Here is a 25,405-nt window from a genome sequence, read left to right as displayed (position 1 = left end):
GTACATGAAAACTAAAGAGATGGCCGGCAGGGTGCCAGAGAGAAGTAAGGAGAGAGAAGTAGGGGAGGAAGGCAGTGAGAGAGTGAGAGTGAGAGTGAGTGAGAGAGAGAGAGAGAGAGAGACAGAGAGAGAGAGTTTGTGTGTGTGTGTGTACGTGCACGAGTGCACGTGTGTACACATGAGACAATGGACAGGATATAAATAAAGATCATTTATGGCCTGGTGAAGATTTGAGTGGAGTGTTGTATGAACAAAGCTTTTTAACAGGATCACTGTGCCTACTATTTTGAGAAAACATGGCTCTCTCCCCACAAAGAAACAGCAGCAGAGACATGCACATTGCATGAAATCTCTGTGGTAACAGTGGTTACCTCTGAAGGAGAGGAGCTGGAGGCAAAGGTGAGAAAAAGACTGAATTTTTACTGTGATCCCTTTGTACTGTTTGAATTCTTAAAAATCATATAAATATTACATTTCAAAATAAAAATTGTTTGAAAATAGTCCTTTCAACAGGTAGTACTAGAACTTAAATGTTCAAGTACTAGAACTGAAATGTTCATATGCCAAAAAAAATCCTCCAAAACAGAAGAAAACAAACAAATCTTGGTCCAATACTTTGCACTGTGTACAAAAGTTCACTAAAAATTAGTCACAGACCTAAATTTAAGACTAACAACAACAAAGCTTCTAGAAGAAAATGTAAGAATATATTTGTCATCTTGGGCTACTCAAAGATTCTGGAGTTACAACAATAATAAAAGTATGATACAGGGAAGAAAAAAACTCATCACCTGAACTTCATCAAAATTAAAACACTTCTCTTTAGAAGACACCATTAAGAAAATGTAAGGACAAGCCACAGATCAGAACATATTTGCTAAGCACATATCAGATAAGGGCTTATAAACTAGTTAAGAACACTCCAAACTCAGTAAGAAAAAAGAAAACCCAACTGCAAAAACATACAAAATATCTGAACACACATTTACAAAAACATAGAAATGATAGCAAATAAGCACATGAAAAGATGCTAAACATAGTTGGTTATTAAGAAAATGTAAATTAGAAGTACAATGAGATACCAATACACACGTATTCAAATGCTTACAAACAAAACTGACAATAAGTGGTAGCTTTACTTACTGCTATCCCCAGCTGGAAACCACCCTAATATTCTTTTAATTGGTAAGTGGATTTAAAAAATCACATTTATACATTGAACAACCCAGCAATCAAAAAGGAACCAAATACTGATACACACAACATGGATGAATCTCAAATGTATTACATGTTGAATAAGAGAAGTCAGACTCTAAGGTGACATATCACAGGACACTCTAACAGAGTCCTATAGAGAACTATAGGAGGAAACAAGTGGTTGCTGGAATGTCAGACAGGAAAAGTTGACGAAAATGAGGCAGAAGGGAATTTTTAGGAGTGATGTAAGTGTTCACTATTTTGCTGTGTTGTTACCTCACTATATATTTGTCAAAACTTATAGAACTGCACATATATAAAATTATGCCTCAATTTAAAAAACTACACTGTCCAATTTATTAGCTTAAAGAAAAGTAGATACTGGATAAGTAAAATATGTAAGGATTTTTAGGGGAACCTGTTCGGTATTATCAAAGAATTACTTCTATTTACAAAAAGATTCATTGCACTATTCTCTTAAATAGACTGCTCCATTGAGGGTATTTTACTTTTTTGTTACTGATTAGCTCTTTTCTGCTAAGGGACTAGAAGGCAAAAAAGTGGTATGTGGGGTGAATCCCATTTAAACTTTAATCACAGAGGCACCTGGGTGGTTCAGTCAGTTGAGTGTCTAACTCTTGGTTTCTGCTTAGGTCATGATCTCACTGTTAGTGGGTTCGAGCTTGGGCTTCTCTCTCTCCCTCACTCTGCTCCTCTCTCACTCACATTTTCTCTCTCAAAATAAATAAATGAATAAAAAACAAGAAAAATTAATAAAAAAAATAAACTTGAGTCATAAACATCTCTGAAATGATCATTGACCATGGGACAATAAAACAATTTAACATAAATAATGCACCAATTAATACATTAATTAATTAATTATTGTATTGAAACAGGTGTATTTATGTTTGTGTTTTACTATCATAAATGCCATTTGATACTTAAGAATAATAAATCTAGCCCTGAACTTGACATATTAAAAACTAAGCAGCTATTATCATTCATGGAGTATTTGTGGTATAATAGTGCCACAATACTACATAGGCAGTAACTGCATATATATGGTTACATAAAATGTGGAAAACCTTCCTTGTTTTATGTAGAAGTACACATGATATACATCTCAATTACCAGGTGATAAAAAAGTGGGGAATTAACTTTGAGGCAAACTAGCTTTTTGGGTTCTTGGCATTCCTCTACACACTTTGTTACTATGAGGGCTAACCCAGTCCACAGTAGCTCCAGTCTATTTATAGGAATCCACTGTATGCTTTTAATCCAATCCTCCATGCCCACTATAACATGCCATTGTGCAAAGTGCCACATAGCCAAGCCACAGAAGCAAAGATAAGGAATTTTAGTTTCTAAATTTTGTGGGTCAATAGCTATGAAAATCACATACCATCTTTCTTCGGAAACATTGTTGCTATGTTAGCAAACTATCAAGGTTGGAGTTACACAAAAGTCTGATTTTTTTTAATAGCTTATTGGTTTTTTTTATGTTTTATTTATTTCTGAGAGAGAGAGAGACACACACACAGACAGTGTAAGCAGGGGAGGGTCAGAGTGAGGGAGATAACAGAGTCTGAAACAGGCTCCAGGCTCTGAGCTAGCTGTCAGCACAGAGCCCGATGTGGGGCTCAAACCCATGAACTGTGAGATGACCTGAGCTGAAGTCAGACACTTAACCGACTGAGCCACCCAGGCGCCCTGAAAAGCCTGAATTTTGGAACGATCTAGTCAATACTTTCTTCTGCTCAATTTGGCACCTTAGAAAATGTGTGATCTCTTAAGTCTTATTAATAACTTGAGTGTTAAGTCTCACTATCAGGAACTGAATATATAGTATCTCTTTTTCCCCTTAAAAATTAGATTTCAATCCACTAACCCAGAAATAATACAAAAATAGAAATCTGGCTCATGTTAAAATAATTTCAGTTCTCAAACCATTTATTTACATCAGATCTCTTCAAGCACTGGAAAGGTATTTTAGTGAGTCCTTAAGGAAAGCAAACTGGGTGCAGGTCATTCTCTTATCACAACAATTCCTTTTTTCAAAATTGGTTCTTTCAGTAAATAGAGGTGTTAGAAAGAAGTCTGTCTATACCTGATGGAGTGCTCCTGCTGGTACGACAATGGCATCACCGAGGAACTGAATGAGTGTGCAGGTTCTGACTCCATATTCCTCAAGCAGTCTTTGGCGGAGCTTTCTGTTCACATACCAGCTTTGGTCACGTATTGGATCATGTTCCGGTAGAACTTCAAGGCCTTGTTCTTTTGAAATCTGCAATACAGATTAAAATTAATATGTATACCTCTATTTTAAGTAAGGGAAATGGTAAATCCTATTCAGTTAAATTTCAATTTTCTTTACAATAACTCAATAACTACCTTTTTTTGTTAGAACGTTAACAATCTTTTGTTCTTAATATCCTATGAACAATGTGTGCACATAAGTTAAAGAAAATATTCTACAACAATCTGAAAAGCCAAAGGATATTGAAACAATATTGCACACATTCTGTTAATAAAGTGAATCATACTATATCATCTTTTTAAAAAATATGTGTTTCTTTTGAGAGAGATAGAGAATAAGTGAGTGTAGAGGAAAGGCAGAGAAAGAGAGAGGGAGAGAATCCTGAGCAGGCACCACATGGACAGCGCAGAGCCCTGAGGGGTTTGATCTTCTGAACCATGAGACCTGAGCAGAAATCAATGTCAAGACTCAGATGTTTAACTGGCTGAGCCACCTAAAAACCCCCGTACTACCTTCTCATCTCTTCTTTGCCCCATGAAGTTTCTATCCATTTGGTTTCTTCTTTGCCATTATTTCAAGAGTATAGCACAGAGATTAGGAAAAGCTTAGTTTAGTAGCTTTTTTTCCAAGAGCCAAAACATCCCTATGTATGGACTTCCAAAACACTTCCTGATCTTGCTCTCTTTTTTATTTTTTTTATATTTTTATTTATTTCTAGGACAGACAGAGAGAGACAGCGTGAGCAGGGGAGGGTCAGAGAGAGAGGGAGACGCAGACTCCAAAACAGGCTCCAGGCTCTGAGCTGGCAGTCAGCACAGAGCCCGACGCGGGCTCGAACCCACGAACCGCGAGATCATAACCTAAGCGAAAGTCGGTCGCTTAACCGACTAAGCCACCCAGGCGCCCCTTGCTCTTTTTTTAAAAGTAGGTACAGGGGCGCCTGGGAGACTCAGTAAGTCACTGAGTCTGACTTTGGCTTAGGTCATGATCTCATGGCTCCTGAGTTCAGCCCTACGTCGGGCTCTGTGCTGACAGCTCAGAGCCTGGAGCCTGCTTCAGATTCTGTGTCTCCCTCTCTCTCTGGCCCTCCCCTACTCATGCTTTGTCTCTGTCTCTCAAATACATATAAAAAATTTTAAAAAATAATAATGGTCAGTACAAAGGTAAATACCTTTATATTGCTAACCTTTTAATCTTTGACAAATCAATTTCAAGGGACTCTTTTACTTCAGTGAAATAATCTTCTGCTTTAAAAAGCATAATTTATAATATTAATTTATTTACTTTATAACATTTTAAAATAAAATACTGGTAGGTATTCTGGGATAAGACAGTAGGTACAGAGCTACAGCTCCTTCACTTCATACTGACCAGAGACAAACCTTAAGTCCATCCTGAAAGAAAATGAAGTATAATAAGAAAAGCAGCGATGATGGTCCCTTGCAAGAAATCCTTATAATTGCAAATTTAGCAAATATTTGAGCAAAGGGTTGAACTAATTATTTTAGATTACTATGTCACTTTCAATTCAGTATTTAACTAAAAGGTATGATTACTCAAAATTTCAGTCTATTCAAATAAGTATAACAGAGCAATCGATGTTGTAAAGAGCAGAATTACTGCCTAGGTCAACAGCCAAAACTATCAATTATATTAAAAAAAATAAAGATCCTACCTTTTTAAGATGTTTCTATGATATATTAATTTTTATATCCTGTATTTTCACTACCTTTCGCCAAGGGAAACATCTGACTCATCAACAGATTAGTTCTTTACTATAAGGAGATAGGGGAGCACTAACAACCGAGAAGCAGTTTGCCATTCAAATACCTCAACATGAAGTGGGCTTTAAAAGGAGCAGGAGAAAGGAGTTTCTGGCTTCCAACAGTAACAAGAAATCCTGTCCTCTCTTGAAGTAAAATTTATTTAATGATCTTATGTTGCTGGATGATAAATGAAGTTACATTAAAAACTCCTAGGGGCATCGGGTGGCTCAGTTGGTTAAGTGTCTGACTCCGGACTTTGGTTCAGGTCATGATCTCATGGTTCACAAGTTCAAGCCCTGCACTGGGCTTTGTGCTGACAATGTGGAGCCTGCTTGGGATTCTCTCTCAAAATAAATAAATAAACATTAAAAAAAAATTACCAAGTCCTTGGGGCACCTGGGTGGCTCAGTTGGTTAAGTGTCCAGCTCTTGATTTTGGGTCAGGTCATGATCTCACAGTTTGTGGGATCAAGCCCCGTGCTGGGCTCTACACTGACAGCAGGGAACTTGCTTGGGATTCTCCCTCCCCTGCCCCTAGTCGTGCTCTCTCTCTCTCTCTTCTCTTTCAAAATAAATAAACGTACAGAAGAAAACCTTACTAAGTCCCTGCTCAAGGTGAAGAAGTACACTATTTGCAGCCTAATTTATACCTTTTGAAGAAATTCCCTTATCTTGTCAATGTCCTTTCCTGCATAAATATGCCACAGAGCACCAGGTATTTCACTTGAGTCCTTCAATCGTTTTCTTAAAACATCATCCAGATCTTCTTCCTCAAATTTCTTGAGTACTCCTGCAACAAAGGAGAATATTTTCAAATTGGCCAATGAAGACCACCAGAGAGCCAAGTGTCCTGGAACTGACCTATCAGAGCAGCACAGTGCCTGACCAGATCAGCACTCTTAAAGGAGGTAAACAGACTATTATGGAACAGAAAACACTGACCTTGTCTAAGGAGGGATAGAGTAACAGTAACTTTCTCAGATCATTTGTTTTCTGAAAACCAAAGAATAAGACCTAAAACACTCAAGGACTTCTAACTCAAACTTTACCAACTTTCTTCCTGTCCCAAGGGGATGGTCATAATAGTAATTTGTACGCATATAGCATTTCATAACTGACTAAAGACTTTCATGACCACTGCTAACTACTTAGGTAAGGTAGGCAAGGATCACGACCTCTATTTTAGACTTGAGCAAATAGGTTCAGTGAGGGGGAGGAGTTTGTTCATTACCATGACATGACTAATGAATGGCCAAGCAAAATGTCTTAGAATTCCTGGGAGATCTCATATTATATATATATATGCACACACATACATACATATATGAGTATATGTATATAATGTTAATCTATAATCAAATGCAAATGCTTCATGTATTGTGATTTTGAAGAAACACCAGGCCATTCTTCTAAAATGATGACAAACTGAACACCTATATGTATGTACAGAAAAAGGAACAGTTAACTGGTTATCTCTGAGTGAAGCATAGGAATGTATACTTTTACAAATTCCTGATTTAACAGTGAACATTTAAAAGAAATGTTTTTTTTGAGAGAAAAAGAAATTTATTGGTTGTTACAAAGAATACATCAGATGTTTCCTAATTTGTAACAGTAAATTCTTTTTTATGTTTAAAATTGGTTGCAAGGAGTTCTTTATTTAGACATGAAGTATTTACAATGTGTGCCAGGCACTGTCCTAGAATGCTGAAGAATAGAATTAAAGAAAGACCCAGTCAAGACCTCACAGAGTAAAAGAGGGGATTAATACATGTAGGAAAATAAGCAAAAACACCACAGTGAGGTCACTGCAATCAGGAGTCAAGAAGCACACAAAACTGGTTCAGTTCTCAAATGTCGTATGTTAACAAAATTATAAACTGGCAAGCTCAGAATGATTTCTCTTTTTTCCTTTAAATTTTACGGCTCTGTGAATTTAAAAAATGAAGGAGGATTACTGGGGTAGAGAAAGCTTATCTTTTTTACTGAAGGTCTCTAGGAGGAGATGACAATATGAGGGAACACTGAAAGAATCTGCCAGGGAGGAGGAGAGCCATTACAGATGGAGGAAAAGCATATGCTTTAAGTAGGTCAGTATTTCTTGATGTGTTTTAAGCATTAATACACAAAAATACTTTTAAAAAAATACGCTTTTTAAAATGATCATCTATAAAGAATGGCAAAAGTTTCAGATAAAGACAGCCAAAGAATTAAAACTAATTTTCTCAAAAGACCCAATACTATGCTACAAATGAGAGATTGGAGGTGTGCAGGAACAAGGATAAAGAACAGCCTCAGCATTTAAGGGCATGAAAGACTAGTAGAAGAGAAATGCAGGTATAGCATCTGTATCAGAAAATAAATGCTAGAGGGGTTGATCTGAATGATGTACAATGAGGCACAAAAGAGTTAATTACTTCCACAGCATCAGAGGCTTTGAAAAGAACACTCATCTGAACCACAATTCACACATTTCTGTATTAGAGCTGAGCCTATAACCCAAGTATGCACAACTCAAATCCATGGTGGGGGGGTGGGGAGCAAAGAGTTTTTATCTATTGTCATCAAGGGTCAATCTAGGAAACTGATAAAGAGTATAAAAAGGATTTTCTAGTTTTGGGGGAATTTAGGTTGTGTTTTACAGAAGCTGTCAAACACACAGAAAAGCAGAGTGAATACTATAAATGAACCCCCATGTTCTCAGCACCTAATCACTAAATTTAGATATATTCTTGGCTCCAGATATAGAACTGGTGAAGTACGTGGTAGGTGGGTAATGTACAGAATTTCACATGAAGTACAGGCAAACTAGAAAAAAAAAATTCTCAGACTCTAGAAAGGCCTGGGATTCCATAAGGTGTTGAGAACTAAGGGACTAGTATCATAGAAGCCAAAGCAGCATTTGAAGAAGAGGCAGGGTTTAACAGCGCCATTTAGAGACCACTGAAACCACTTAAACAACTGAATGCTGTGAGAGCTGCAGAAATAGTAATTTCAGTGTGGCAGCAGGTGTAAAGCCAGCCTGCACTGAACTGACATGTGAATGGTGGCTGATAGAGACAGCAAAGAATCTGTTGTGAGGGCAGGAGAGATAGGATGGCAGCGAGGAAGACAAGATGTGAAGGAGGTTTTCTTTTGATAAAGAAGGAGTAGTCTAGAGTGTGCTCCTACTCCAGAGAAAATAAGCCAGTCAAGGGGGAAAGTATACAGAGGACAGCAGGTGGAACAAGGTTTCAGAAAGAAATCCAGAGGATGGAACCTAAAACCTATACACTAGAGAGAAAGATTTCTACTTATTTTTACTTAGGAGAAAGATTCTTTCTCTGATAACAGAGAAGAAAAAATGAAGAATCCTTGAGGCATAAACCACATCTTACTCATCTTCAGACACCCACTGCCCAGTTTCTAATATCCAGTAAGTGTTTAGAAGTAAGCCTAACAGTTTACTTTTCATAAACAGAACATTTAAGCAATTCTTTTTGCAATCTTCGCTGTTTAATCAGAGGCTGACATTCTTGATAATAAGTCCTAGTGTGTGTGGTTATTTAACTGTCCTCCTAAAGACCACTATTCAAGATTCTTTACCTGCTTTTGAAAGAATGCCATTTCCTTTTGCTATGCCAACATAGACTAGAACATTTACAACATCAGAAACTTCGACATGGAGATTTGTTGTTCCTATGTCATGATCTTTAGCAGCAGCTACACCTGTGTATGAAAAAAATTTTACTTGACTGAATATATATCCTAAATATTCCCCCCAAAATTGGCTCTATCAGGAACATCTGTTAATCATTAACTTGAGCTATAGTCTCCTTGTTCCAAAACCTGCTCCCCAAAAGCCAGAATGCAAGAAATTCCCATAAAAATCAAATTAGTAGAAAATGTAAATATTTTGCAAAGAATTTATAAGTACTTAATTATAGTGGCTATTAATTTTCCATATATTATTTGATAGGATAAATGATTTCAGTGGATTACTAAAAAACAGATTTAGTAGTACCTAAAAATCATTAGACAATTATCTTTGTATAGAAGTTAAAATTTCATGTAATACCAAGTTCATGGAAATGCAAATATATACCTACCATAGGCACTGCACAACCTGGGTCCTAGATCAGGACGTACAAAAAATCCTGGCAAATGAGAGGCCAAGTTGAATTTTCCTTCTGGATTACAGTATTCTGGCAATGGCAGGCTTTTTAAAAGATCTTCATATCTAAAGAATAATAACACTGACTTGAGCACAGATTTACATCTTCTTAAAAAAAATTTTTTTTTGAGAGACAGAAACAGAGTACAAGTGGGGGAAGGACAGAGAGAGAGAGAAATAGAGAGAGAGAGAGAGAGAGAGAGACACAGAGGGAGAGGGAGACACAGAATCTGAAGCAGGTTCCAGGCTCTGAGCTGTCAGCACAGAGCCCTACACAGGACTTGAACCCACAAACCATGAGATCATTACCTGAGCCGAAGTTGACGCTTAACCAACTGAGCCACCCAGTTTCCTCTACAGATTTACATTAAGTGCTTTCATACATATAATTTTTAAGTTGTTCAAAATACAACCTTTCTCTAAGGACTTTGACAGGTACCACTTTCCTTGACCTCATTCAGTTTAAAAGTTTTGTTTTTTTTTTTATGTTTATTTATTTTGAGAGAGAAGGCATGGCATCCCTGACTTCATTCAGTTCAATGAATGCCTAACACAAGGGCAAGCAAGATCGAACAGAAGTGACAATGACAATGTAGTAAAATCGCACTTCTGCTTCTCCAGTCATACGACATTAAAAGCATGAAGGGGTGCCAGAGTGGCTCAATCAGTTAAGGGTTGGACTCAATTTCAGCTCAGGTCATGATCTTGCAGTTTGTGCAATCAGGCCCTGTATCGGGCTCTGCACTGACAGCACAAGCCTGCTTGGGATTTTCTCTTTCCCTCTCTCTGTCCCCCTATCCCCCGCTAGCTCGGTCTCTCAAAATAAATGGATAAATAAATAAATAAATAAAGCACCAAGAGAAAGAATGGAGGTCCCAAACAGAACTCCATGTCCTCTGATGTTAGCATTCTTTCCTTTATTTCCTAACATAAAGACTAAACTGCTGAGGCTACAGAGACTGGGTTTTGTTTTTAATTTGTTTTTAATTGGCAAAGAAAATGCCTACAGGTCAAATATATAGTTCCTACTTCTGGGGATAATGTCAACTCAATTTCAAAAACCCAGGGGTTAAAATATAAAATAACAAGTTTTAAAATCTATACCTTGCTGGCATCATAGTCTTGAAGTCTTCTCCTGAAGGGCAATCTTTCAATTTTAAAACAACTGTTTCTCCACTTTTCATTTTTTGCCGCTCTATAAAGAATGCAATTTATTACTAAAAGATAAACTCTGCCTTTTAATTTTCATTAATGTTTGGAGAGGAAGGAAGGATGTAAAAGAATGACTCAGGTTGTACAGTAGGTATTTAATGAATGCTTGCTTATTGACTTTAATTTCTTATGTACTTATAGGAATTTTGTTTCTTATGCACACAGGTACTTGTGATATTGCAAAAATATTCTTTAAAACTTTTTACAATTATTACTGAAATCAGTCTTACACTTTTAATCTCTAAGTGTTTTACATATATAACTCTCAAACATTTATGGGGTTGCCGAAAATACTTGCCATATGATATAATGAAACATGGTATAAATAACTTAGGTATGGTCAAAGGAAATTGGGGTGGAGCCAGGAATAAGATCCAATCTCTTGTTTCCAAGTATCTGTTCCTTTTTTATTAGCCGAAGTCATATGTAAGTTTCAAAGATTAAAAATCTGTTAAGTCGTATTTGGAATTTATCATTTTGGGGGGAGTATGTTTCAGAAAACAGTAAAACAAACAAAAAACAACATACTTGAAACTTCTTCAAAACCATCCCAGAATTCCTTAACCTTGGCGTTTGAAGTAATGCTGTCTTTGCAGTTCAGGAGGTCAGCTTGGTGGTCACCAAAGTCAAGACTAATCGACTCTGCCTTCCACAGGCTAATGTTCATTCTCTTATGCACACCAGAAACCACTGCAGGCTTATAATAAACAAATAGACAGATCAATAAATAAGTTAAAAGGTATATATGGACACTTTAAAATTTTGATTTTATATGCACACACAACAAATGGATAACAACTTAAATTTCAGGACTAATGACAAATTATGAGAATAAAAGAGACTATTAAAAATAGTCCCTGACCTGGAAAGATGTTTATAATATAATGTCAAAGAGAAAAGACAATGGGAAAATACCACATAAAGTTCATTGCCATTTTTAAAAATTAAATGTAGTAATTTTTAGGAAAAAAGCTTGAAAAGCTATACTAAATATTTTAGTTCTAGGCAGTATAAATATGGAATTTTGGTTGCTTTATCTATCGACTAATTTTTGAAGAAAGAACATAAGGTACTTGTACATTTGTAGGTGTCTAACATATGTAATAACATTTTACAATAAAATACATACAGTTCTTGAGATTAAAACATAATTTGTATCACTTAAAACACACAGGATGTTCTTTACCTCCACAAGGATCATAATACATAAGAATATTAAATAACCAGGCATAATATTAATTCTCAAGGCTAATGGCTGATTCCCCTAAAAGTAAATCTCTCCTTTGAAATCCTATGACTTTGAATTCCCTCAAGGCTATCTAACCAAAAAAGTAGCAACTCAAGATTTATAGCTTCTAAGACTCCAATGTTGATGTAAAAAAACAAAAAAACAAAAACCCTCTAAAGACAGGGGTACCCTCTGATGTACTGTTGTTAAGGTGTTTTGGTTTTTTTCTTAATCCCTTTATTATAAATGAAGCAAAAGTTTGGGATATGGAGAACAAAGAAAGTTATGGCTTGAGAATGTCTTATAAAATATGGTATATAGTAAATACTCTTAAACTTCATTAAGACAATTATATTTTGGGAGCCACAGAACATAATAGCCTTTGGTTAGGGTTCTTATCACAAAAGAGATCTCAAAAGAAAGCATCCTTGAATCTGGTTAAACTCCCTTTCTAGGGACTAATGATATATATCCAACATTAAAAATAGGTTCAGATAGGGGTGCCTGGGTGGCTCAGTTGGTTAAGCATCCGACATCAGCTCAGGTCATGATCTCACGGTGGGTTCGTGGGTTCGAGCCCCACATTGGGCTCTGTGCTGACGGCTAGCTCAGAGCCTGGAGCCTGCTTCGGATTCTGTGTCTCTCTCTCTGACCCTCCCCTGCTCACGCTGGATCTCTCGATTTCTTAGAAGTAAATAAAAAACATTTAAAAATAAATAAATAAAAATAAAAATAGGTTCAGCTATTCTAGGGGTGCCTAGATAGGTCAGTCGGTTGAGCAATAGACTCACAGTTTCGGCTTGGGTCATGATCTCACGGTTCATGAGATAGAGACCCCACTGGGCACCACACATTGATGGCATGGAGCCTGCTAGAGTTTCTCTCTCTCTCTCTCTCTCTCTCTCTCTCTGCCCCTGCCCTGTTCACACGTGCTCTCTCTCTCTGACAAGTGAACTTAAAAAAAAAAAAAAAAAAGGTTCAGCTATTAGATAATTAATTATTGTTGGCAATTTACATATTAATTCCCGGCTCCTATTATGGCCATCCAAGAATAGTCCTAACCATCCCTATGCCACCATATTGTTAAAAAAAAAAACAAACCCCCCCCCCCCCACACACAATAGAGGCAAGTTAACTAGTGTATTAGAATTTTTTGAAGCAGAATTCTTAGGGTACCACCACCATCATCATCATCATCATCATCTTCCTGAAATACTGGAAACCTACTTAATTTGACTCTTTGCCTCTAGTCTTATTTCCCTCTGATTCAACTTCCAATCTGCCTTGCTGTCATTTATTTTAAAATCTCAATCTGATTACTTTGATTCCTCAAATAAAACTATCAGATACAGAATAAAATTCAAACTCCTTAGTATGAGATATAAAGGCCCTTCTTAATCATAACTCTAACTACCATTTCCTCACCATTATCCCACAGAACTCTTAATTATATTCCAGACAAACAAAACTACTTGTTTCCCAAGGAGCTGATGCTTTTGTTTATTTCCAATCTCTTGTTCACACCTAGAAAATATTCACTTAAACCTTGAGACATCAATTCAGACTAGTCTTTTTGAATTAGTACTCTAGCCTAGTCATTTTCTCTTTTGGGTTTTTTTTATAGTACCTTAAAACAGTCCTTAGCATATTTAATGTATTTATTAAAATATTTATGTGACTGTTCATGCACACAGAAATTCAAATGGTCTAAATTATGACCCACCAATGGCATCAGGGCTTCAAGGAGAATCAATAAGAAAAGAAAGGAAAAAAAAGAAAAGAAAAGAAAAGAAGAAAGGATGGAAGGAAGGAAGAAAGGAAGGAAGAAAAAAAGAAAGAAAGGAAGGAAAGGGAAGAAAGAAAAGGAAAGAAAGAAAGAAAGGGGGGAGCTAAATATTGTGTATGTGCAATGCATGTGTATGATTTTTTTCTGGGGAGAAAGGTAACAAGCTTTCTTCACATTATGAAAAGGTTTAGTGACTTAAAATAAAGATTAAGGAACCTTTGCACTAAAATAGTTTGCTCATCAACTTAGTTTTACCTAACTTTTTATATCCTTAATGGTTTTTATATCCTTAATGGCCAGCACAAAGACTAGGTTTTATTAGGTGCTCAGTAACTATCTATTCAATGAAGAAAGTAAAATAAAATAGCAAATGTTGTTTTCCAGAAAGCAAGAAAAAAACAACATAACAATAGTAAGTTATGCAAATTCTTAATTTTGTTCATAATTTGTGCATTAATGTAATACACCGCCATCTGAAATGCATACCAAACATGCTATCAAAACTTTCAAAGAGAAAACCATTTTTATTTGATAAATAAATAATGGCATTTGTCATTATTTAGATGAACTAACATATAAATAAATGCTCTGTGGATGAATATTAAAGGCATAAGCATCTACACTTTTCATTAGTCCAAGGAAAGTGCTTCTAGTATTAACATTTTAATAATAGATATGAATCTGTTAACTGGACTAAAATACAAATGTAAGAAAAGGCACCACCAAATTTGGGAAATACGTGGCTTTATTAAAAGTCTGTTGACTGGTAGCTAAAAAACATAACATCAAATAATCAGTGCTTCCCTCTTAATTCATATAAATCTGACCAAAAAATATGAATGCAGAAACAGCAGTCAGTAACTCAGGTATTCATAGTCTCACTTCCAAATCCAGTAAGTACTGTCTTTCCCCTTCTTCTTAACCAACCAGTTTCAGCTTCACTAATCAGCTTAAAATACTCACTTGTCCATGTTTCCAACACTCTCTGAAAAGCTTCCAATTATTAATATTTTTATAATCCTGAAGCCACAGAATATGCTTCTCGCAGATCCAAGAGTGTGGTACGTCACTGTACAAAGTACTGTTTTCCTCCGGGGGTGATTCTCCGCACTCCTTAGGCTCTTCTTTCAGCTCTGGTTTTACATTTATCTTAGAGGCTTTATTCGGTGGAATTTTGTTTTCAACAACTGAGGCAATTATGTCATCAAGAATGTTTGGCATAGTTCTTCCACTTTTACCACTCTATTAGGGAAAAAAGTTATATTTTGAGAGTACATGTATACATTTTTAAACTTTCACTTTGATTTACTACTAACATAGCAAACAACCAACACTAACTAACATTTTATCTGCCTTCAAGAATGTGTAATCATGTCAGTGGATATGGATCTGCAGTCCCTATGCTGTTCCTGACAGGTATGACCAGAAGCTTGGTGATCCTCCATGTGAGAAATTACCAGGTCTACAGAAAATGCAAGTGTGGCCTTTTATATTACTTAAGGAATAGAGGAGACGAGGTAGATAGGTGGAATCTCCCATTTACTTTTAAAGATCACTAAAAACTTGTGTCTACCTATGCAATTACCGGTTTTTATTTTCTTCTAGCCTGTAATTAATACAAAAATGGACTAGTAAATATCCCAAGTAATAAAACATTAACTTTCATGTGGTTTATTTCCCCTACTAGATAGATACATGGTTTTCAAATTCTGAAGGTGTTATATTAGTAAAATGCCCCTCTTCCAACCTTTTTCATGTGGGAAAAAACCAAAATCTCCACTTTTAAGCAACAAGATTTATTTTTTTTATGTTTTTTTTTTACTTATTTCTGAGAGAGAGAGAGAGAAAAAGAGAGAGAGAAAGACAGCATGAGCAGGGTAGGGTCAGAGAGAGAGGGAGATACAGAATCTGAAAGAGACTCCAGGTTCTGAGCTAGCTGTCAGCACAGAGCCCGATGCAGGGCTCGAACCAACGAACCGTGAGATCATGACCTGAGCCAAAGTCGGACGCTTAACCGACTGAGCCACCCAGGCGCCCCTAAGCTACAAGATTTATTATGCAATTGGGAATATGCCTGGTAATTGGTGTATTTTCTTGCATTTGCAACTATTTATTGTGTAGTTCACAGCCAAATCCCCAAATCTTCTAAATTTAAGGTCCATATGAAAACCAAAAACCTGGCATCGCACTCACTGGGGTTCCCATCGAATACACTGGGGCAAAGGCAATGCCAGCATCTGTAGAACCCACACGGAGCTTGCCAGCTGTTGTGGTCAGTAAATCTCGTAAAGTTGAGCCTTGTTCATTATTCTGGGACACAGGAGGTGATGTTCTGCTGTTTGGAGAATCAGGATTGTCGTGTTCTCTCTCTTCTTTAATTTGATTTTCAAGGGCAAATTCTTTGTTCTCTGAAATACAACATGTACAAAATTCAAATAAAACTAAGCATGCTGCTAAAGTACAGACAAAACTGGGACCCTACATTTGATAGTGAGAGATAAAAAGTGTAGCACTAGTGATTTATTCACCTGAACATACACCAGAGGATGGGTTAGATCCTTCAAAATGGAGTCAAACAGTTTGAATATGTAAAGGCCTTCCTCAATATCTTAGACATGTAGCTGAGTTTGCACCTGTCACAAATGAAAAATGCTATAGCTAAAACAGGGAGAAAGTATAGTTTATGTTACAAATCTACTGCCCTGGTGGCTTTAATGATATGCTCATCCACAAATGATTCTAACTACTTTTGATACAATCACAGGGAGGCAAGTTCCTAACAATAAAAAACAAACGTTTTACTGTATCCAAGCCATACATAATGCAAGCAAAGGACAAATGTAAATTTGTTCTAAGTGAATATTATACACGAATGTATCATAGAACATTGTTGGTTATATTACAGTCACCTATTGTACACTTAGATAACTTCGTTTACCTTTTTTTTCCTCTCTGGACTTTTGCTCTGCAAGATCTGCTAGCCAGTGCAGTGGTGACTGGGATTCTGGAGGAGTTAACTTGCTGTCTGTGCTTACGTCACTCTCGGGGCTGCTGTTGCCATTACTCTCAGACTTCTGAGGGTTATTCTGCTGCTGAGACTCAGGCATGCACAGAGAAATTTTACTACTGTGATTAAGAACATTCTGTAAAACCTATAAGGGTAGAAAAATTAGACTTTTAAAATACTAACTCTTCAATTATTTAGAGTTAAAAGTAGTAGTAATATTTATACAGTGATATAAAATCATAATTTATAAAATACAAGTCCTAAACTGGATTTCAAATAGCAAAGATGATTAATTTAACTATGCATTTCACTTGAATAATTAGAAAGTTTTACTTACTTGAGATACACCATTCATCGAAGGAAAATTTCCAGCCTGTTTGTTAGTACAATGACAATGGGATTTAATACCATATTTTTCTCTAAGAGTGTGCATCGCATCTAGAAGATCTGTCAAAACTACAAAATATATGAGTGGTTAATAAAAGGATTACCCCTAGTTAAGAGGATAATATTTTTTCCTGTCTTTCTTGTGCAGGTTTTCTTATGTCCTTTCACTTTGCTTCCCATTTCTTCCTTCAATTCTTCCTTCTCTTTCAGGCTTGATCATTCAACCAAATTCATGTTCTCTATTCTTTTCTCTCTTACCTCTATTCTTGAAAACTCAATATGCTCAAAAAAAAAAATATATAAATCATAAATCTAATAAGCTTTTCTGCCACAATCTAGTTTCCCCCTCTACACTGGTTCCTCTGGCTTTCTTCATCACTGGGTCTGGGCTGGCCTCACCAGCTTTTTTACACACCAGATTCTAAGAACTGAACAAAAACAATTCAAGATTAGATAAACCTTACTTTTCCATTCTATTATACTCCTAACGCACTCCTAAATAGTCTAGAGCAAGAAAGAGCTGTTACGCTACTAAGTAAATAATGTACATTTATACTTACCAGAACCGGGTATAATTTGAGTTGGCATTAAATGTTTGTGATCATGAGGCTGTCCCTTCACACACTTCATCCAAGCATACAGTTCTTTATCTGTATGATTATAACATACATACTTTTATATTTGTTATAGTTTTATAATTATAAAATTGATGGCTTGTATATAAAGAGCTTAACAATTATATAAAATGCTAATGGCTGGCTTCGAATGGCTGGTTTTTCAAAGAGTAAGATAATTCCACCATTCTGAGAACTGTATAAAAACAAGATACAAAACTGATATATTCTTTATCCTTTTCTAAAATTACCATTTTTATTATCATTAATGTATTACCTCTATCTCCCTTGTCTGATTTTAGCTTCTCTGTCACCAATCCCCTTTTATCTCTGCTATTTTCTGTGCCCAACAGGGCTGTTGCCTCATCTTAGTACATTAAACTGACACAAATTTGAGGCTACTGCTATTTTTCCTTTTACGCTTTAAAGATATGTAGAGAAACTGTCACGAGATATGTGGAAAAGCTACTTTATACAAAGTAGTTAATTGCTATTTTCGCCTTCAAACAAAGTTCTCCACAGGCATAGCATGAGGCATAGCACACACAGGAAAAATATTCAATACCTTGATCTTAAGGAAATCTTTTTCTATAAATTTGATGAAATAGACAGCTACTTATGATGTGGCTCTGTGAGCTTTAATATATATCATAAAGCTCATTACATTCAGCATAAAAAATCTAGAACTATTGTTTCATGAGGTTTCAAACTAAATAAAATTCAAATCCAGTCTAAAATTGGGTTTTCTTTAAAACCTTCCAACTTTCCCCTCCAGAGCCTATACAGTAACTCATAAACGTTTTCTAACAGTTTGTATTTTAGACACTTATGCTAATTACTGTTATATAAAGCTATAACCTAGTCAATAGGAGTTTATTACAATATTTAACAGTGAAGTAGAAATATATAGATAACAGAATATATAACTCAAGGCATAGAGGTTATACGAAAAAAAGAAGATACAGTGACTGACAGACTATACTTTTAAAATTAATAGTACTAAGAATATCAATAGCAATGCAACTACTAGATTTATTAAACATACCCTATCTTATTCCAAAAATTATACACGCTCATATACATGCATACAATAAAGCAAAATACAATAAATTAATTTCTTTAATTAGGCAAAGGGAAAACAAAAGTAATAGGGAGCCAGGAAAATGGAATATAAAATGCATGTGATGAAGTTTTATTAAAAGTGGAGCTAATTTTTTACACAAAAAATCCAAATATATTTGTATAGTTTTGAAGATAGTTAATTGCCCAGAATGCATCCCTTATTATAGTCTCACATTTTGTGTATCTTTTGGATGTCACAGAAACATCCAGCTGTAATGTTTGGAAATGTGTTCCCACTCTAGAAGCCTTTTTGTTTAAGTGCTGGGTGTCTAAGAAAAAGGGTTAGAAAGGCTCTAATATAATCTTATCAATTGAAAACATACTGATGGCTAAATCATGGTTTATTGAGTTAAGTATTCCGAAAAAGAGTTCATTGGATTTGAAAATGACATGTCATTTTTAGACATTAAACAGTTTTTATCACTAACCATGATTTTACTTCTAACACTTCCACAATTCAAATTCTCTCATTTCATGAAAACCTTACCCCAAACAAATAACTAAAAATTTCAGGTTACCAATATGAGGTAGCTACTTCTAAAACTGCCTTGGATAAGCTTTCTCTAAAAACCTTTTATCATGAGAAAAGGTGAATTTAGTTACCTCCTTTTTAAATTTTATATTATTTTTAACTGTATTAACACGTACGACACTGTTTTAGGACCATTTTATCTAGAAATTAGCAATAATAGCTTCAAAGATTACTGTCTTTGAAAGACTTCTTCATTCTCTAAGAACTACTAGATAAATGACACTAGTGGAAGCATATTCTTGAACATTCTGATCTGAACTTTATGGACCAATTATTTTAAAAAGATCAGTTCATAGGAGTTAAATATCCCATTGTGACTTATGTGCATGACTGTGTGTATTACTAACAGGTCCTAGAATAGGGTTCAGGGTCCTACACACTGGAATATGAAGATGAGGGAAGCAAGGCCTATCCTAAATTGGGCTACACTAAAAAACTACCTGCGGAAATGAGCGCATGAATCTAGTAATCAGGATAATAAGATGTAGATGCAGTTTTTATTCTAGGAAATCTGGCCATTAATAAACTTTATAAAATTTCTTTAATGTATTATGGGGAGGGGGAAGAACCTCACACACATTATTTCCAGATGAGTGACCCTAAAGAAAATGAACATTATAAAAATGTCAATTTATAGAAAGCTATAAACCAACCTCTAGAACTCTTCCTTTCCTTCGCCTTGTAGCAATCTAGGCAGACCACAAATCCACATTTCTGGCAGACCCAATGAATGTTAAACAATGTTGCCTCACATGCATCACACATTTCCCGGACTCCTCTCACTGCTCTTTTCCAGGCAATTTTGGCTGAAACACAGAGAAATAAAAATTTAAAGACAAACATTCTTCTTTCCAAACTATTTTTGCTGAAATACACAAAAACAAAAATTTAAAGGCAAACCAAGAACTCCGAAGGATATAACTAAAGATCAACAAGTTTCTTGAATTAGTAATTCTCTTCAAAAGACTTATATCTAATGGAGTTTCTCAACCTTAGCACTTTTAAGATTTTTTTGATTGAATTAATTCTCTATTATGAGGGACTATTCTGTGCAGTGTAGGATATTTAGCGGCATCTGTGACCTCCACACATTAGATGCTTGTACTCTACCATCCACTCCCAACCTTTCAGTTATGCAACCAAAAATGTCTCCAGTCATTTTCAAACATCCCTTGGGGGACAAACTACTAATTTAGGAGAAAGGAAGATTTAGAGTAACTTATATGTTAGGTGCTTTACATATGTAAATATAATTACTTTCTAAACAAAGCTATGAGGCAGTTATTCCCATTTTACAGTCATACAGTTAAAGCAGGAAGTAAAGTTGGATTCCAATATAAATCTATCTAACTCTAAAAACTGTGATGAACCACAGCAGATTAAAAAGTTAAATAATTGGTACGGACTGTGTCTTGTGCTGGCAAATGCTGAAATTTCCCCATTCCACATCTGAGTATCCTTAGCATGCTAACTTGTGTCATAATGGCAGAAAGAGAATAATGCTATTGTGGCTGCACGAATTGCTAATCCATTTGGTTGGAAAATATGTTGATTTAAGAACATATAGGTGCCTTTGTACATAAAAAACTATTATCAAAATTAAATGTCAATAACACTAGATAAAATAAGGGACTTCTCCCATTAAATATACTTCAAAGAGATATTCTTAAAAATGAAATTTGTACAGTTTTATATTCTAAGTATTTAACTTCCTTACCATCCTTTTTCACCCAGGACAAAGCTGTTTTTTCAGATGTTACTAACTGACAGAACTTATCACCTATTATATCCAAGATGTATTTTGAAGTTTCTACGTCTAGTTCATCATCTTCATAATTTTCATGTGTCCATAAGCTCATAGCTTCATCGTCATATTGGTCAGGAGAAGAGAAACCATCTATTCTAACCACTCCATTTTTACTAAATGACAATCTGAAATATTAAAACATAAAAGGATTAGATACCAGCCCAGTTTTTTAAAAATGTTTATTTATTTTGAGAAAGAGAGTGTGAGTGGGGGAGGGGCAGAGAGAGAAAGGGAGAGAGAGTCCCAACCAGGCTCTGAGCTATCAGCACAGGCTGAGCCACCCAGGAAACCCCCAGATACCAGTCCAGTTTTATAAAGTTGTAAATTTATAATTAATTTACATTTTTGTATTATAAACACATAAATTATATTTGCTTAAAAAACAAGAAGAGGGCAGTCCTTCATATACACACACTTTTAATTATTTAAATTTAACAAACTTAAATGACTCCCAGTGTTATACAAATGGCAAGCACCAATTTTAGATTATTTCAAGAAATAGGACTTTTCCTACTGGTTGTACTTAACTACTTAATTCAATCAAATGAAAACGATGTCCGAGTGTTTGATGAGGACAAGAGTCAAAATGTTTGCCAAACGTTGCCTAGAGCAACACTGTTAAATTTTATACATAACCTAAATCAAGAACCTCTAAAGTTGAAAATGGCCTAAATCACCTTAAGACTTTCACTGGGAGGATTAAAAAAATACCAAGTACACATACATAATTTTCATTAATTAAAATGACACTTTATGATTTAGAGAAACAAGGATGAAACTCTATTAGGAACTAAGTATACTTAACTCCTCTCAGCCCAACATCCAATTTACTTAACTACTCAAGTCAGAAAAGTTTACGGTAAATGGAAAGCAAAACTTCCATTCTCTTCTGGGTTGGTGGATTCTTCAGTATCATAGTACTTAACTCTTACTCTCAGCTGGAGAATATCAGAAATTCATTACAATTGATCCTGTTTTTCAAATGGATAACACCAACAACATTCCTTTTCCCATCTCCTTTTATTCCTTCATTTATTACCTAAAACTTCCCTTTTTTTTTTTTACACTGGATTTTCCCTTTGTTATAATCCACCATCTTATTTAGGCTTTGTGTTATCTCTACCTGAAAATTTCTTTCCTTCAAATCTACTTTCCTTTCAATTTCTTTTTCATCTTTTCTGCAATTCCATATGTTCTACTTTCTACAACTATTCTTTAAAGTTGTCCATCTTTGGGGATTGTTGGCTGGACAAACCACTGAAGTAAAAGTAAGAAACAGAACTCGGTTCTGTTCCTACCAATGCATGCTCTTGGGGTCTCTACTGGGCCACCAGCAAAGTGTCTCCTAACTTCTTTGGAAGAAGATGATGATTAGGAAAATATCTGCAGCTCATATTTATACGCATTCATATATGCTTATAAAACTAAGGACTTTATCTACTTTATCTCATTTAATCATGAAATCTCTCTGAAGTAGGTACCACTATAATTAGAATTATGTATAGGAGATAGGCTTAGCTATATAATCCTACTACAGTTAATAAAGTCATATAGGGACCAAGAGAAAGAGGTGAATCTCAGGGATGACTGATTCTAGAATCTGAGACATTACCTATTAGTCCTTACTGGCTGGGTCACCCAGCTACTTTTTAACTGAACAAGTGTGTGTATATATATATATATATAATATATATGTGTGTATATAATATATAAATATGCATATATGTATACATATAATATACACATATAATATATACATTATATTATATATATTCTTATATATTATGTATATATATGTACTCTTTAATTGAACTCTTACAAGTGTGTGTATATATATATAAAAGAATTATGTAATAATATTAATATTACAGTAGGACAGTAACAACTACAAGTTTTTTATATTTACTACCAAACCTGTGAAATGTGACATGGTACTGACAAATTTTTTTCTCATTTTATAACTCATATTTTTATAGCTACATGTTTAACAAAAGTGTGGGTAGTCCAATGTAATTCAGTGACTTTAGTTTAATACCTAGATTGTTTACCTAGATTTATAGACTATTTGTGATTGCTAACTAATACACAGATATAAATGGTCAAAGTATATAATCTTTTAAAAATTCTTTAAATCAAATTGCTGTTTCCTATCATTTTCAGAAAAAATAAATACATTTTCTCATTAGGGAAGAATAAATCTCACAGAAGAGAAAGGCCATATGAACGCAAATAACAAAAGAATATGAATTTAGTCCTATGGTTAGATATTGTTAAATTTAATCACAAAAGACTTTAATATTCTTTTATAATGTTCAGAAATAAGGAAGTTCAAAAGACTCATTCCCACCTCTAAAAGAGACCCTCAAAATGACAGCATAATTTCCAATATCCAATAGACATTTTCCCCAATTATGTACTTTTACTTACCGTCTAAAGTAATAAAATCTACAAAATACTGGGGAGTGGGTTGGTTCTTCTCCTTTTTTACTCCGAATAAGTCTACATTCTCGGCACTTTTGTAGATTAGGCCCTATCTCACAGCAGGAGTCATCCTGTAAAAAGGATTCCCCAGTTTGCTTCAGCTTCTTGACTTTACGCCAATCTTTTAATACCGAACGTGGGATGCCAGCTGTAAAACCAGTAGGAAATTATTAGCAAGATTACAACTTTTTAAAAAAGTATACTCCTTGAGATAAAATTCAAGACAAGTATACAACTGTCACAACACATTAAGACTGTAAAAAAGAAGCAGAGACATTATAGTTCTAGGTCCTCATTAATAAGTACAAAGTCCACAGCAGCTTTTCTATTTACTTACTACTCTATTAATCAAATGAATTCTTATATATACTGGAAATGCAGAGCTGCATAAATCTTCCAGCTGACTGAAATCTTTATGTATATTAAATATTCATATTTGTATAATAGCAAACACAGGAATCATTCATTTCTATGTGAGTCTATGGCTAACAATACAGTGCTTCTACACAGGAATTTGGTATATGTAGGACAAAGTTCTCTCAAGATCCACAGAAGAATCTGAAGACCAAAAGTTAGTACTTTCAGAAACTACAAACTAATTCCAACATACTTATTTTGTTTTGAAATATTTAATGATTCTCCAAGGTAAGTGTGGCCCATTAAAGACAAGTAGTAATTTTATAATACCAGTATTTGAGAGAAGAGGGACTAATAAACTACCTCTTACTATCTCTCCCTCATTATGATCCTCTCCGTTTGATTCAATATACTGATGGAAGCAGTATCTTTTAGAAAATAAAAGTGTTTGAAGAAAATAATGAAAAAAAAAAAAGCCAGTATTAACTTGATGGCCTTTTTTGATGGTAGAAAAGGCATCAGAGAAATCTAAAGGAAAAAAAAACCCTCAAACGACTAACATTTGAAGAAACTATTTACTATATTCTACATCCCTGCACATCATGTTTACTAACTTGAATTTCATTGTAACACTGGCTCAAGTATCAAGTAATCAATCTGTCATCTACCAAGCAGAACTCAAAATATTATACATAAATTAAACTTTGCCTATTAAAAAATTTACAGCATATTCATTTAAAAACAACCTATGTTAGGACAAGCAAATGTCAGACTCTTTAAAAAAAATTTTTTTTAATGTTTATTTTTGAAGGAGAGAGAGACAGAACATGAGCAGGGGAGGAGCAGAGAGAAAGGGAGACACAGAATCCAAAGTGGGCTCCAGGCTCTGAGCTGTCAGCACAGAGCCCGTTGCAGGGCTCAAACTCACAAACCCGGAGATCATGACTTGAGGTGAAGTTGGAAGCTTAACCGACTGAGCCATCCCACTGCCTCTAAACATCAAACTCTCAAAAGTGTACTCACATCTGTATGTCAGGTATGATATTTACATAATTTGCTATTTCTGTCACGTTAAAAGATATTTCCTATTCTGTATCTCCCAAGCACTCAGATTTGTGGAAAAGAGACAGTACAACTATTCTCCTGAGACTATCTACTCCTTGCAGAAAACAGATTTCTGGTCTTGAGCTCCCACTATCACTTACCTGTTGATTGTGTAAGGAATACAATGACAGCAAGATAGCACCTTAACACAGGAAGTACGATGTTTAAGCTTCTGGATGGCCCATTTAAAATCTGCTTCCAGTTATTAAGCACTTCTAGGACTGTTGCCTGGTCCTTTAAATTACCTGTTCTCCCCTCTTCTGTCTCTAACTTAGGGCAAGCCATTTGGCTTAATCCACTAAAGAAAGACATATTACATGCATACACACCACTTATGGAATAAAAATGTTTCCATAAGGCTTGTATGAAGGGTTTGTTATCGCCTCCACTGCA

At 35.2% G+C, this 25,405-nt stretch overlaps 1 protein-coding gene across 6 annotated transcripts in view; it reads right to left on the bottom strand.

Moving 5' to 3' along the window:
- Positions 1 to 25,405, bottom strand: part of JMJD1C (jumonji domain containing 1C) — a 317,069-nt gene that overhangs the window by 5,686 nt on the left and 285,978 nt on the right. For 5 of the 6 annotated variants that reach the window (XM_039217454.1, XM_039217455.1, XM_039217453.1 and 2 more), the window contains 14 exons: positions 23,498 to 23,699; positions 20,981 to 21,195; positions 19,917 to 20,069; positions 17,556 to 17,645; positions 16,946 to 17,064; positions 16,540 to 16,753; positions 15,795 to 16,009; positions 14,565 to 14,843; positions 11,116 to 11,284; positions 10,480 to 10,570; positions 9,311 to 9,441; positions 8,808 to 8,930; positions 5,873 to 6,012; positions 3,308 to 3,484 (listed from right to left, as the gene is read on the bottom strand). In XM_039217454.1, the coding sequence (XP_039073385.1) occupies positions 3,308 to 3,484; positions 5,873 to 6,012; positions 8,808 to 8,930; positions 9,311 to 9,441; positions 10,480 to 10,570; positions 11,116 to 11,284; positions 14,565 to 14,843; positions 15,795 to 16,009; positions 16,540 to 16,753; positions 16,946 to 17,064; positions 17,556 to 17,645; positions 19,917 to 20,069; positions 20,981 to 21,195; positions 23,498 to 23,699 (2,318 nt within the window). Of the gene's footprint in view, positions 1 to 3,307; positions 3,485 to 5,872; positions 6,013 to 8,807; positions 8,931 to 9,310; positions 9,442 to 10,479; positions 10,571 to 11,115; positions 11,285 to 14,564; positions 14,844 to 15,794; positions 16,012 to 16,539; positions 16,754 to 16,945; positions 17,065 to 17,555; positions 17,646 to 19,916; positions 20,070 to 20,980; positions 21,196 to 23,497; positions 23,700 to 25,405 lie in introns of those variants that run through there. The other variant, XM_039217458.1, reaches the window with a different exon arrangement.

This window comes from Hyaena hyaena, unplaced genomic scaffold (genome assembly GCF_003009895.1).
Source record: "Hyaena hyaena isolate Hyena2069 unplaced genomic scaffold, ASM300989v1 scaffold_695, whole genome shotgun sequence".
Lineage (NCBI taxonomy): Eukaryota > Metazoa > Chordata > Mammalia > Carnivora > Hyaenidae > Hyaena > Hyaena hyaena.
The sequence above is the reverse complement of the archived record's forward strand: the minus strand, read 5'-3'. Positions and strand labels throughout refer to the sequence as shown.